This window comes from Anas platyrhynchos, chromosome 11 (assembly GCF_047663525.1).
Source record: "Anas platyrhynchos isolate ZD024472 breed Pekin duck chromosome 11, IASCAAS_PekinDuck_T2T, whole genome shotgun sequence".
Lineage (NCBI taxonomy): Eukaryota > Metazoa > Chordata > Aves > Anseriformes > Anatidae > Anas > Anas platyrhynchos.
This window is the reverse complement of record NC_092597.1, coordinates 18,674,563-18,687,384: the sequence shown is the minus strand read 5'-3', so window position 1 is coordinate 18,687,384 and position 12,822 is coordinate 18,674,563. Positions and strand designations below refer to the sequence as shown.

Below are 12,822 nucleotides of genomic sequence, written 5' to 3'. Positions count from 1 at the left end.
CTCCTGCAAAATGCCAGGTCGTTAGCTGGCCTTAATTAGAGCCAGGCCCCTTGACATCACTGCAGGACACGATGTAGGGTTTTCTATTCTGAACTGCTTCAAGCTATTTTTTACCCTGCTGCTTTGCTGCCATTTGGACTGGTATCTCTCTCTTCCCCATCCTAGTTTAAGAGCTGTGTTGGTAAAGCACTTGTTGCCTTGTATCTGGGATTGCAGTAGCCCTGCTGCAGCTCCGGTGCTGGGAGCTCCCCGTCCCTTTGAGGCAGCTGTGCAGGCTCGCTCTCCGTTTCAGGAGGCAGAGGGAAGCAGGACAGTAGACTGGAGAGAAGTTCACAAACTGCTTAGGCAACTGCGTTCCCCTTCATTTTTATCAACCCTACAGGACTATCACGGATTTCAGAAGCTTTGTAGTTTAAAAAAAAATAATCTTTCAAGTGGAACAAAGTCTCTCTTTAAAACGAGGACAATGCCAGAGATAATTAGAAGCTAGGGACTGAAATCTCAGGACACTAGATTTGTAATTTTTTTTTCTGGGTAGAGGTAGGTAGCCCGAATCAGAGACCAATTATAAATCCCGCCAGATGCTAGCCTGTCGCTGACTCTCACAGAGAACGTGACAAGAGGGCAGTGCCTCACCTCGCAGCTGCTGGAAGCAGGTCGTGCTGTTCTCTGCATCCAGAGGGTGCCGCAGGACCCCGTTGCTCGGCTTGGCCCTCTCGTAGTCCCTCTCGGGAAGCATGGCCTGCTCGCTCTCCCCGGCGTGCTCCGGCCGCGGGGGCAAGGACTGTGGGAACCCAAACATCGGCAGGGACGAGAAGAAGAGTAAGGCACCGCAGAGCAGGAAGCCTCCCCACCACGCACCGATCCACCGAGGGTCATCCGGAGTGATGTCCAGCTTACCTGCAAGAGGGCACAGGTGTAAGTGGCAGGGCTGCGTGGAGGGAACACAAGGGGTTAATGATCCTGTAGGTTAGAAATCAATTTTGGGGGGCTCTGTTGGCTGGTGAGGGGCTACAGATCATCCCACACCCCTCTCCTGTGAGCCACCAGCACATACAGACCTTCTCCTAGAAGAGGTCCTTATGACAAGCAACCCATCACCTTGCCTATCCCGATGGCATGTCCAGCTTCTGCAGTGACCTGAAGTCAGGGCTTCTCTCCAGTGTCTTCGGCCCTGCCAGCTCCAGGATGCTGCTGTGTACAAACCAGTGTCCCCTCTGCTGGCACCAAGGTTTTGGGCATCACCAGCCCAGTGTGTCAAATGTGCAGAGGAAATAAACCCTCAGCGGCCTCTCCAAAAGCTGGCGGCTGTGGACATGGCCTGTGAGGGAAATGATTGATGGATAAGGGATGTTTGGGCTTTTTGGGCACCCGTGACTGTAAGGAGGGTGAAACAATCCTAAACATTGGGAAAGAAACCCACTCACTGCAGCAAATGGGCCCAGAAATGTGGAGATATCAGAAAAGGAAGAAAAGCAGAGTAAAAAACAAGAGTATCCTACAGGCTGCCACTCAGCAGAGATAAGGAAAAGGAAGGCACTGGAGTCAATTCAGGGGAATAAAAATAAGCAGCAGGAGAGAAGAAATTGTATTCCCAACAGCAACCTCGCTGCCACAGCCACTAAGTGTGCTGGCGGAGGGTGCCCAGCACTGGGAGCTGGGTCCTGGGGGAGACCGGGCCCCACGTGGCTGGAGGAACAAGCTGCCCCATCACGATGTCTGTCTGGTTACAGCCACTCTGAAAAATCCGTCTCAAGTGAGGCAATCAAGTTGTCTCTCTCGCAGAGACAGAAGGAAACTCTTTTCTCCTTAGGGAAAATAACGCGCAGCTCTCAAATACATATAAAGTTTGAAATATAGTGTTCTGGGAGGATTGAATTCTTCAGCTGTTATTTCCTCCTGCCTGAAGTGCATTTTTTCAGGCTCTTGGGAACACAGTCACAAGAACAGCCATATAAACAAAGGTCTTCCTCACATCCCCATCCTATAACAAGCCCCGCACTGCAGGCAGTGCAGCAGCTGCCCTGGCACCCCACACCTCTGCTCTGGAACAGGGAGTGGGATCGGGCTCACCTCCTGGAGCTCAGTCTCCTTGCACTGCCCCGAGCTGCAAGGCAGAGCCGGCTGAAGGCTGAATCTTTTTCTGGTAACAAAAGAGACCATGGCCATGCGTGCCCCAGACTTCAACAAAGGACCATGGCCAAAGGCAGCTGGACCTGCCCCTGGAAAGTGCTGTACCCTCCCTGTACCCTGATGGGCCCTATAACTTTTCACCAGCATCTTGCACTGATAGTACCAACGGCAGGTGTCCAAAAAGTGCACAAGACTCAAGCCAACGTATTCCTGGTGTTACTCCTGCTTCTTGCAGTTTGTGGCTTAGGGGCTTTATAAGATAGATTTGGTGGCTTTTCCATTTGTTTTTCTATAATCTCACGCAGTTCTCTTTCAACCCACTTGCAAACTTTTAACGCTCTGTGGTGAGGAGTTCCACAGCTTCACCTACTGGACAAGGAATGCCTTCTGCATATTCATGTTTCAGAGTGAATTATATTTAATGATCAAGTGCACAGCACTTGATCAAGCAAGCTCCTCTGCCTACAGAACCATGAGAGTCTTTGGCATAGGTGTACAAGGTGTGAAAAGGGGCCACGCCTCTCTGACCAAGCCACAGCTAAAAGTCTCAGCCATCCAAAAACCAAAAGACTTCTTTTCTGCTCATTCCATATTATTAAGATTTCTTCACCTGCCACATACATGTAAGACCAAGAAAGGCCAGCAGCACTTTTCCAGATTCGCACAATTCTTTTCTGACCGCTGCAAGGCTAAACTTCATCCAAACGCATCCTGTGAAGATGTATTTGCAATATCATAAAACTGGAGCACACCCTCACAGGTGACAACACAAAGTCTTAGGTTTGCAGCCTACAGCCAGAGGGCTTGGGGAGCAGCGGAGAAAAGCCTGTTACACATTGCCCTCTAATGGCAAAGAGGGCACAGTGCAGGTAGCAATAAAAATTTGCACATTTTTCTTAACGAATAAAAACAATTTGCCAACAACTTGCTTTAACCGAAGGGCAGAGTCAAGGTGAGCAATAATTAACACTGCTCTGGGAAAAAAACAACAATGCTCTGAGACTGAACTTGGTCATTTTCAGACAGTGTTGGTGTGGGTCTGATGGGTGGGCATCCCCCGGAGTTCCAGGTAGCATCTCTCCAGGGTTCATGCCCTGCTCTGGACACAGCCCCCCTAGCATGACTCCACCCATGCTGCCCTGTGTGCTCTGCCACTGTGATATTTTAATCTTTTAGCCACTACAAACCTGTTGCTTATGGGGATGAAGTTGAAAATAGTTGAATTCTTGTCGAAAAATAAATAAAAACCCAAAAACCTCTAAAAGTGATACACATACATAAGGGGCACTCAAGATGAAATGAGAAGCAGCATCCTACTTGCACGCATCAATGTTGTCATGCTGATACATCAATACACTTGACTTTAAACAAATTCCCTTTCTCCTTACTTGTGTCAATGAAGACAGCATCCACGTAGATTTTGGTACAGAAGGAGCCCAAGATAAATCCACAGGCTGGCCCAAATACCAGCATCGTAAACAGGATCCCTACAAGGAGAGAGAAAATAGAAAATTAGTATTTGGCTCAGATTATTCCTTGCAAGTTGTTCTGCTTGGCTCCTACGAGGCGGCATTGCCCTACTAACACCAAATAGATACAGGTATGTCTCTGTGTCGAGTGCTTCAGACAAAAGGGCACCCTAATGCTTTTTGCTTTTCCACAGCCTTTCAGGAAAAAAGAATAGATGAAGCTGTGATAATGCTGAAGGATTTCTATTGAGCTGGGAAGACTGTGGCCATACACTATGCTCTGGTTGTCTGGTTACTCTGAAGGATGTCTTACTCGAGAGCACGAGGTAAAGTGGACATGTATTCTCCCCACAACGAAGGGAAGCACCTTTGCTACCCCCAGCTAATCTGGGATATTTGCAGAATTTGGATCCAACGAATCTATGAAATCGTGCGTTGTCACAGACTGCTGGGTGAAGTCCCTTTAGAGAGGTAGGAGCCCCCATTCAAACCCGTGAAAGCCTTCTCCCTAGCATGTATCACGTAGCAAATATTCCCCGAGACACACGGCTACTCAGACCTCTCCTGCAGACTCCCTCTTCCTTCAAAACCTGCAGGAAATTGCCAAAGCAATGCCAGGCAGAGAGCTCTTGTGAGACAACGACTTGCTTCTTTAATACAATATTTAGAACCATTTATTCCCACTCCCATTTTGGCCCTGCAGCAGGCACGCCGCCAGCTCTCAGCCATCCCGGGCGGAGCGGCAGCGGGACGCGAGGATAATCCAGAGGCAGCAGCAGCAGAGATAACACAAAGCAGTTGTAAATTAGACAACGGGAGCATATTTAGCGCCTTCACGTGGGACGGACAAACAACAACAAGTCCCTGAGGAGCCTTGTAAGAGGCTTTCTGAAGGAATCACCGGCAAGGCTGAACAGCACGGAGAGGAGCCGCGTGTGCGGTGAGGACAGCATGGCCAGGGACGTGTCGGCCTGTGGTGGTAAGGCCATGTCTTGCTCCCCTAGGACCTGTAAAGCCTCCCCTGGGAGACCCCAGGTGCTGTGAAGCACCTTGTGGGATGTGAAGGAGAGCACACACAGGTTGGAGAGCAGGGGAAGGGCTTTCTGCCCCGTGCCCACCCAGCACCATTGCCCTCCTTCCCAGGGCTACAAAACTTCCCATGGCACTTTATAAAACATCCACGGCGCATTTTTTTGGTCACTAGATGGCATCGGTGTCTGTCACTCGCCCACCAGCAGCGCTGGCACTGTTGTAGTGGAGGAGTTTAGTTTTAACAGAGTTATCTGGCAGGGGAATGGCCACGGCTGTTGCCTTGATGGCACTCCGGCAATGCAACCCCTGTTGCGCTGAAGAGGGACAGAGGTTTGTCTGGGGATGGTTTCCAAACCACAGGCAGAGCTGTCAGACCACGTGTATATAAAGAAAACCACTACCAAAGCGTGTTTCGTGGGGCAATAGGTGAGACAAACACACACACATACACAAAATCCTTCAAGATAAACAAACAAAAACTGGGGAACACCTTCCCTTTTTCCAAAGCAGAAAGGAGCAGAGGCCTTTTGCCTGTGATCCATCAGCAGCAGGGAGATGTAAGCACAGGCAGTGAGCTCAAACAAAAAGCCGACTGCAGGAGAGCTGCCAGATGCAGGCACACACACCCGTCTGTGCCTCCTTTCCCAAGGCTCCCCCTGCAATGGGGGAACGCTGCTCCTCCTCGAGCAATTTGTATTGCATAGCAAACAGTCCATTCAAAACAGAGCCGTGTCCTCAGTTCCTAAAGCACCACCTTTTATATCCTGGCAGCTGAAATCCAGAAGGCATCACTCTGAAATGTTCTCGCTAGAGGGCAATGTGGGATAGGGCAGGGAGCTGAGGAGTTGAGACCTTACAGTAAGGTATTAAATTAACATTCACCTCTAGGGTAGGTGCAGGAAATGCTTGTGTTAATTGTGTTTTTACTTTTTCTACATTTTGTCCTAAAAGCAGGTAAACGGCAGACTCTCCCCATGCCCTTTTTGGTATCCTCTTTCAAGATACCAACAAAACCCTTTGACTGCAGAATTTTACACTTTGTCTCATGAATTGAACAGATCCTGGAAAAAAAACAAGGCATGGGCTGTCACGATCGATAGCCTGGGGCCTGGAGAGAGCTGGATGATGCTCAAGGGTCAGCACAGCACACCACTGGGCAGAAGAAGTAGGCAGTAAGGCAATGTGGATCCTACCTGTGGTTGAACATGTACGTGGAATTCAGCACTCGAGAGGAAATTACCCAAATTAGAATTAGCTTAAGACATCCTTCCTCTTCCGAGAAATTCCGCATGATTGCTCATCACCACCGTTATTAGGAAAACACTTTCCATGTCATCTGCCTGACCACACAACCATGAAGCTGCTTCGTTAGAGAAGCTCGAGTAAAACCTCTTCTCCCAGCCCTGGGGTTGCTGCTAAGGATGAAGATGTCTTAAGCTTGTGGATGGCTTTAACACCACTTGCTAGGGCATTTCCCATCTTTCCCTCTAACTTTTTATTGAATTAGCCTGATTCAACACAGGTGGATGCTAAAGAGCACCAATACCAGGAACAAACAGATCCAAGATCTAATCCTGGCTCCATTACAGCCTCTTGCAGAAATCCCACTGATGGCAACAAAGCTGGCCATCAGTGCGGGATACTCCAGCCTCTTCCCTTTCATTCATAGCTTAAAATTCATTTCCATCGCTCAGAGCTGCACATTTGGTAACAAACATAATCGAGAGAAGGGAAAACAAAGTGAGAAGTGCCAGATCCAGCAGTGCTCTGCAAATACACACCTCCTGCTCTGCACGGCCGGCTGCCCTTCTTCCAGGGGGGCTGTGCTTCCTCCTGCACCCAACATTGCAAGGAGGAGCAGGGCATGTTCCCAGGGTAGCACTATACAAACCACTGGAAAGAAAGATGAGAAAGTTTTCTCCCTTGTGCGGTTTGGTGGGTTTTTAATTTTTATTTTTTAATTTTAATTCTTTCCAGATTATGACAATTCTTAAAAATGCTAAAGAGCTGAGGATTGAAACTAACAAACTTGCTTTGGGACAATTCAAAGTTTCCTTTGGTAACTCAAAAATACTTAATTTCATCTTGGTCCCCTTTAAAGCACAATTATATTTTATTTTGAAAAAGCTCATCATTTTCAGCTTTCCTGTTCTATCCCTTTCTGCCACTCCTATTGCCCTTGGAAAAGTCAGGCTGAAAAAAAAAAAAAAAAGGAAAGAAAACCAGGCTGGACTGAGGAATTAGAATAATTTTCCTCCCCCTTTTTATCTAATGGAACAATTTGCCAAATTCTACTTTGTCCTGTCAACTACCAGACATTTTCCAAGGGCTGAGGAAAGGGCAGGGACAGAGGGAAGAATTTGATCTGACATTTCGTGATGGGACTTTATCACTTCTTAGTGAATAAGGCCCAGGACTGCTAATGCAGTTCTCCATTAGAGCAAAAGGAGAGAGCAACAGCAGGTGCGGCTACATCTGTGGAGAGAGATGTGCACAGAGATGCTCCATCAGTCATGCAGAGTTACAAGTTACAAAGCCAGGGATAAGGGAAGTCAATATTTCAGTAATAAGGAGCTATCCCCTGGCGATCCAGGTTGCTTTCCAGCAGCAGTAGGATCCCCAAACACTACCAAACTCTTGCTGTCCGCATCAAGTCGATCTCTGTAAAGAATTACTCGGGGACAGTGACTCCCAGCAGAAAACTCCTGGCTGGAAATAAGACATTGAAGGAGATGCAGCAAGACTTGCCAGCCATGGGTTAGGAAAAAAATGCATGTTTTTTTTTTCTCTTTTTTTTTTTTTTTTTAACATGAAACCCTGAAGCAAAATGGTCAGAACTCTGGGTATGGGTTTCTTTTATAAAGGACCTAAAGTACTTTGTGATGGGATTTAGTGAATAGTGGTAAAGATGTTGGAAGTGGAGGTAGAAAGTGAAGTAGCCTTGTTAGCTGTCATCTTGTCCCATCTCTCATTCCTTTTAAGCCCGGATATGAAGTGCTGCCATTATCTGCCACATGCTTTGCCCAGTAACAGACCATGTAGCGATGACTAACAGCAGGATACGTGTTTCTGACTTACTCCACACAACATTTAGATACGAGCTAAAGCTTGCTTCAAGAACATAGGCAAATCCAGCATGTTAGCTTCAAAGAAACTGACCCAGAGCAGATGCTAAAACAAGATTTATCCCCAAGGCAGCCAAAGGCTTCTGTCCTTCTCCACCTTGCTATCAAACTGGTCCAGAAGTCAAATCTCCCAGTCACAAGTCAGCGCCACTTCCACGTTACACGTTGGCTCTGGGTTTGCCAAGCCAGCAAAGCGTGGCTAAAGCAGCTCTGTGCACCATGCAAACAGCCTGAGCCCAAGGGCTGTCAACCTCCCCGGCCTTACAAAGCTGCAGGCTGAGATGCAGTTGAGAAGCACTCATTTTGGAGAACCAGGGGACAGGAAAAAGGTTGGGAGGTGACTCTGTGAAATGACAACCTTTCCCCAGCACGCCCAGCTGTAGGATGTAGCTGAATTACAGCCTCTGTTGCCCCCTCACTTCTTTTTAAAGCCCTGCCTGTCAGAAGAGCCCTGCTGCCAGTCCCAAGAGCCAGTGTCAGCAAGAGGAGTCATGCTTCAACTGTTCCCAAAGCAAAGATTTTACTTAGTGCTGAGAGGAAGGACATTTGTTCGTGATGCACTATGGAAGAGCTCGGTTGCAAAGTCCCTGTGCAGAGCAACCCTCTGCCAACTGAGTCCCTGGAAAGCACTATGAGAACTGCCTCTGGAGACCTGTAATCACCTTGGAAGTTTGCTCGAGTCAACCAAATGCTGCTGAAAATGCTGCTTCCTATTTCTACAGCTGGTATGGGCTGGATCCAAGGTGTGTGTGCAGACACTGCACTGCTCCACTCTTCTCCTCCTAGGTTGGTATACAGTCAAGCTGGATGTCGTTGAGCACCAGGGAGTTAAATGACCTCTTTGACATGCCTTGAAATTGTGGCAAAGCAGTGGTGCTTCCAAACCAATCCATAAAGCCAGCAGAGCCTGGATGGCTCAGCCCTCTCACCCCCCAGGAACAGCTGCTCTGTCGAGGAATGGGGTTTCGAGGGAAGCACGCAGCCTTCGGACAAAACTCAAAATGTACAAGCGTGATTTTTGACTCCACCAAACTCCTTCACAACCGTTCGCCTCGCTGTGCAAATCACTCGGATGCGAAGTGGGCAAAACAAGCTCAGTTTGGGGGATGCGGGAAGCTCCCTCCGCTGCAGAGCCGGTGTCCTCGCTGCACCGAGTAACTGCATCCCCGGGGGAGCGAGCAGCACAACGTGATCTCCATCGAAGACGACAGTGAGCAGATGGCTCAGCGACAGTCATGAAGTGCACAAAGGGGGCAGGCAGAGGAGGGCAGGGCACACACACACACACACTCGTGCTGCCGTGGCCCTGCGGGTGCTGGTGACACGAGGAGGTGTCGCGCTGCGGGTGGCGGCCCCAGCCAGCTGCCGCGGCCTCCTGCCCTCCGCAGGAGTGAGCTCTGTCTGAAGCACAGAGGGAATAGTTTTGCAGAGCACGACATAATCGCAAAACCCTGCTTGTCCCACATTTCCTGCTGCGTGGAGGACGGGGCAGGCCCCTGAGAAGGGATTATGGGAGCACAGCTCGTGTGCTGTCCTTAAAGGGACACCGCTGCCCCGCTAATGGCAGGCAACGCCGGGCCAGCTGCAAAAGCTGCATCCTCCTGAGCACGAATTAATGGCCCTCAAGTGCTTTGAGATGGGCTTTGCTGTGGGCAGAGCTACCATCACTTTCAGTGGGCTTTCTGTCACTTCCATCAGTTGTTGTAACCTCAGAAACACACACTATGGGTATGGGGTCGGCTGTGTCCTAACCAGATGGCTTCTTCCTGCGGCACCGCAGCCACTGTGGCACAGGGATGCCTGCAGCAACACCCTCAGCCTTTCCTTTTCTTCCCTGCTTTCCTGGGGACATCTTTCCTTGTTTACCATGGACAAACATCATTTTTCCTGCTGCTCAGCTCCTGGTGTGTACCAGCGGCCGCCCGCCTCCTTCTCAGGCCTGCTCCCTGGCCCCGCCGTGGCCTCATGGAGGAAACATGACCGGCGGCGTTTGGATCTGTTTGGCTTCCTCGCTGTGGCCACTGAGGCAAAGGGAAGGCTCAGACAATCCTGGCAGATGTTTCCAAGAGCCTGCAGCTGATGAGGAGCAACTTTGGATAACTCACTTTAACGTCAAGGCTGTTCTGATGGGGATCAGAGCAGTTCCAGCCCCCTGTTGGTATCAGATGAAATGGGGAGGGGGAGAGGTCAGCTCTCTCTGTGTAGAAGCACACAGATTTTTTACCATCTTTGCCCCCAGCCTTCATGGGCTCAAAACCAGTAGCCCCTCAGCTGTGGGCATCTCTTGAAGGCTGCTCAGTGATGCCTGTGACTGGGAGAGATGTCCTGGTGCTGCCGAGGTTCCCAACAGCCTGAACCCCCTGCTCAGCCTCGGCCTTTGATGGACTTCTCCCATTTCTGTGGGGCTGCTTGTGATGGGAACCCCACGCAGGGGTTCAGTATTTGAGTGCCCTGCTTTTAGCCAGTGAAGTAAGTAATTGCCTAGTTTGAAAATCAGACAGCTTTGGACATCTTCTGTCAGCTTTGTCTCCTCCTCTCCTCTCAAAGCTTTCTTCTTTCCAGCAATTTACCAAATCGCTGCCTGGTGAGGAAGGCAGCCTATAAAATCAGCTCCAGCTTCACAAGGATTTTTTTTTTTTATTTTAATGCAAGCTACTCACCGCTTTATGGAAATGCTGCGGAATGACTTATTTGCCCCTGTATTTAATAAGCCTTAATGGCTGTATTTAAAGCTGGCCGGAGTTTTCCTTTACTTGTCAAGAGGCAGGGAAAAGTGCATCTGCGCTACAAGCATAACAAACTTCTAATGTGATCTTTCCAGAGCTGCAGAGAGCTCATTGTGGCCTTCCTCACCTGCTGTAAAACACTGCTTAACTCCTCAGCACGGCCCTTTGTTCTGGCCTATATTTAGCATTCAGATGTTAATCCCTAAAGAGGTCGCTAGGACGTGCAGATACATTACAGAGGTTTCTCCCCAGACTACCAGTGTCCCTTGAAATACTGATTTCCAACAGAATTCAGGATTTCTTCGAGGAGATGTCTGCTGCCTTTGAGATGGAATCTCATTCCTATAAGCGGGTATTTTGCCAGGTGAACTACCCTGCATTTTCAATCATCACCAAGCCTGAAGCTTGTTTTATCAGCAAATCCCTGTCCCCAGCACTATCAAGGCTCCATCTGAAAGGATCAATGTCATACAGCCAGCTGACAGTCCCCGGGGATCCCGATACATACACACAGTATTTGCAGAGTGGCACAAAAAAAGTGGTTGGATCTTTGCATTAGGAGCACAAGCTCGGAGCCCAGCCCTGAATTTTCCATCATAACGTGGAGCACTTCTGCCTGCTCAAACCCCCCTGTTTGCTGGCTTCTGCTCCTCATTCTGATAAGCACAGAAGTAACAAAAAGCCAAGCAAATAAACAAAAACCAGCCCAGATCCCTATTTGTTTTGGCCTTTGGGTCGCTGGTTTGCCCAGCTACTGAAACAGGATCACCACCAAGACTGCAGAGGAAAAAACGTTGCAAGGACAAAAGCTCCGCAATCCCCAAAATTCATTTGCTTGCAAAATAGAAATTAAATAGGCAGTCTGTGAGCTCTGAAAGGAAAACTATGGGGATGCTCCCACTACAAAGTCTTAGGATTACTTCAGTCCCTACCAGCTGGCACTGGGTGCTAACTATTCCCCTCTCCTGAGCAGTTTTCCTCCTTAGGCAGCAGAGGGACTGTTTGCTGCGATTCTTCCCTTGCTGATGGGAAGCTGGAGAAGAAATTTGCTTATGCTAATCAATCCCTGGCACGCCTCACACCAGACACTAATCCACGAGCAATCTCCATCAGTCTCTGCATATTTAACTAAGGCAGCGAACACTCGTGGAGGATTATGAACGCAGTGGTATTGTTGTAGCAGTGTTTTCCTACCTAAGCAGCAATCGCTCAGACGCCCTGTCTCCTAATATTTACATCCACTGCACACGCAGGCAACCTGCAGAATCACTGGAGTCCATGCTGGACCTGGCCAGACCCTGTGTACAAGCCACACACCTGCACCGTGATTTAATAGATGTCCCTGCACCGTACAATGCTGGCTCCATTACCCTCTGTCAAAATGCTTATGTTCACGGGGGTTATTTATAAAGTACCATCCTTGAAGGTATAAATACTGCCTTATGCTCGTAAAACGTGCGCTTCTTCCTCCAAACTACTCACAGGTAGTCTTCACGTGCATTGCCAGAGATTACAGACTAGGGGCTGGCTTGAGCAAGCCTTTTGAAAAGGCTTTTGGTGGCCCAATTTTCCATCTCCTTCTGCCAGAATCAAACCCACACTGAGTCCATTCAGGTGCATCACTGACTTCAGTACTCCTGCTCTCCCAGTGCAAAAAAGACAATGCTAAGCACTCTTTAGCATCTCTGAAGTGTGAGGAGAAGTCAGCTGCTCCACCCACCCAGCTGGCTCCGTTCTTGTCCCCGAAATTTGCTCCTCACCACATGTTCAGAAGAAGCCAACTCAGCTGAAGCGGGTGTGAGGATGTATCTAACTATAGCACACACATCCACGGCCAGCTCTGCACCCTGTGCACCATCCCCAGACGCAGATTCCACACCTTTGACGTACCGTGCAAACACGCCAGCCGCAGCCGTGGGCTCGAATGAAAGATTTCCACATTTCAAGCAAGTTTCGCTGTGCTAATTACCTTGGGAAGCAGCCACCAAATAGACTCCGAAAGAAAAGTGTGCTTGGATGCCAAGTACACTCTGAAGGGTTTAAGTCACATGCCTTGGAGCTGTGTTCATCTCCTCCCAGCCGTTAAACACAAACACCTGCTTCACCAAATCTGTGGTGCTGCTTTAGCTAAAGAAGGCCAGATTTCCTCGTGTTATTTCACAGGAACCGTGCCAGCAGGAGGTTAGAATGGAAACGCACTTCCAGGGCACATTTCCCTCTCTACAGGGCTGTAATTCTCTGAGTTTGCTGACTGATTTCTCATTTAACACCGAGTGGTTTTGATCCTACGTAGGGATACATTAGGAAACTGCACAGTGTCCTTCCCATCCCTCGCTG

At 49.0% G+C, this 12,822-nt stretch overlaps 1 protein-coding gene across 1 annotated transcript in view; it reads right to left on the bottom strand.

Annotated features, from left to right (window-relative positions):
- SLCO3A1 (solute carrier organic anion transporter family member 3A1) overlaps positions 1–12,822 on the bottom strand; it is a 129,096-nt gene that overhangs the window by 30,669 nt on the left and 85,605 nt on the right. Inside the window, exons 3-4 of the mRNA XM_038184934.2 lie at positions 3,522–3,620; positions 637–900 (exon numbers count right to left, since the gene is read on the bottom strand). Of these exons, the coding sequence (XP_038040862.1) occupies positions 637–900; positions 3,522–3,620 (363 nt within the window). The remainder of the gene's footprint in view (positions 1–636; positions 901–3,521; positions 3,621–12,822) is intronic.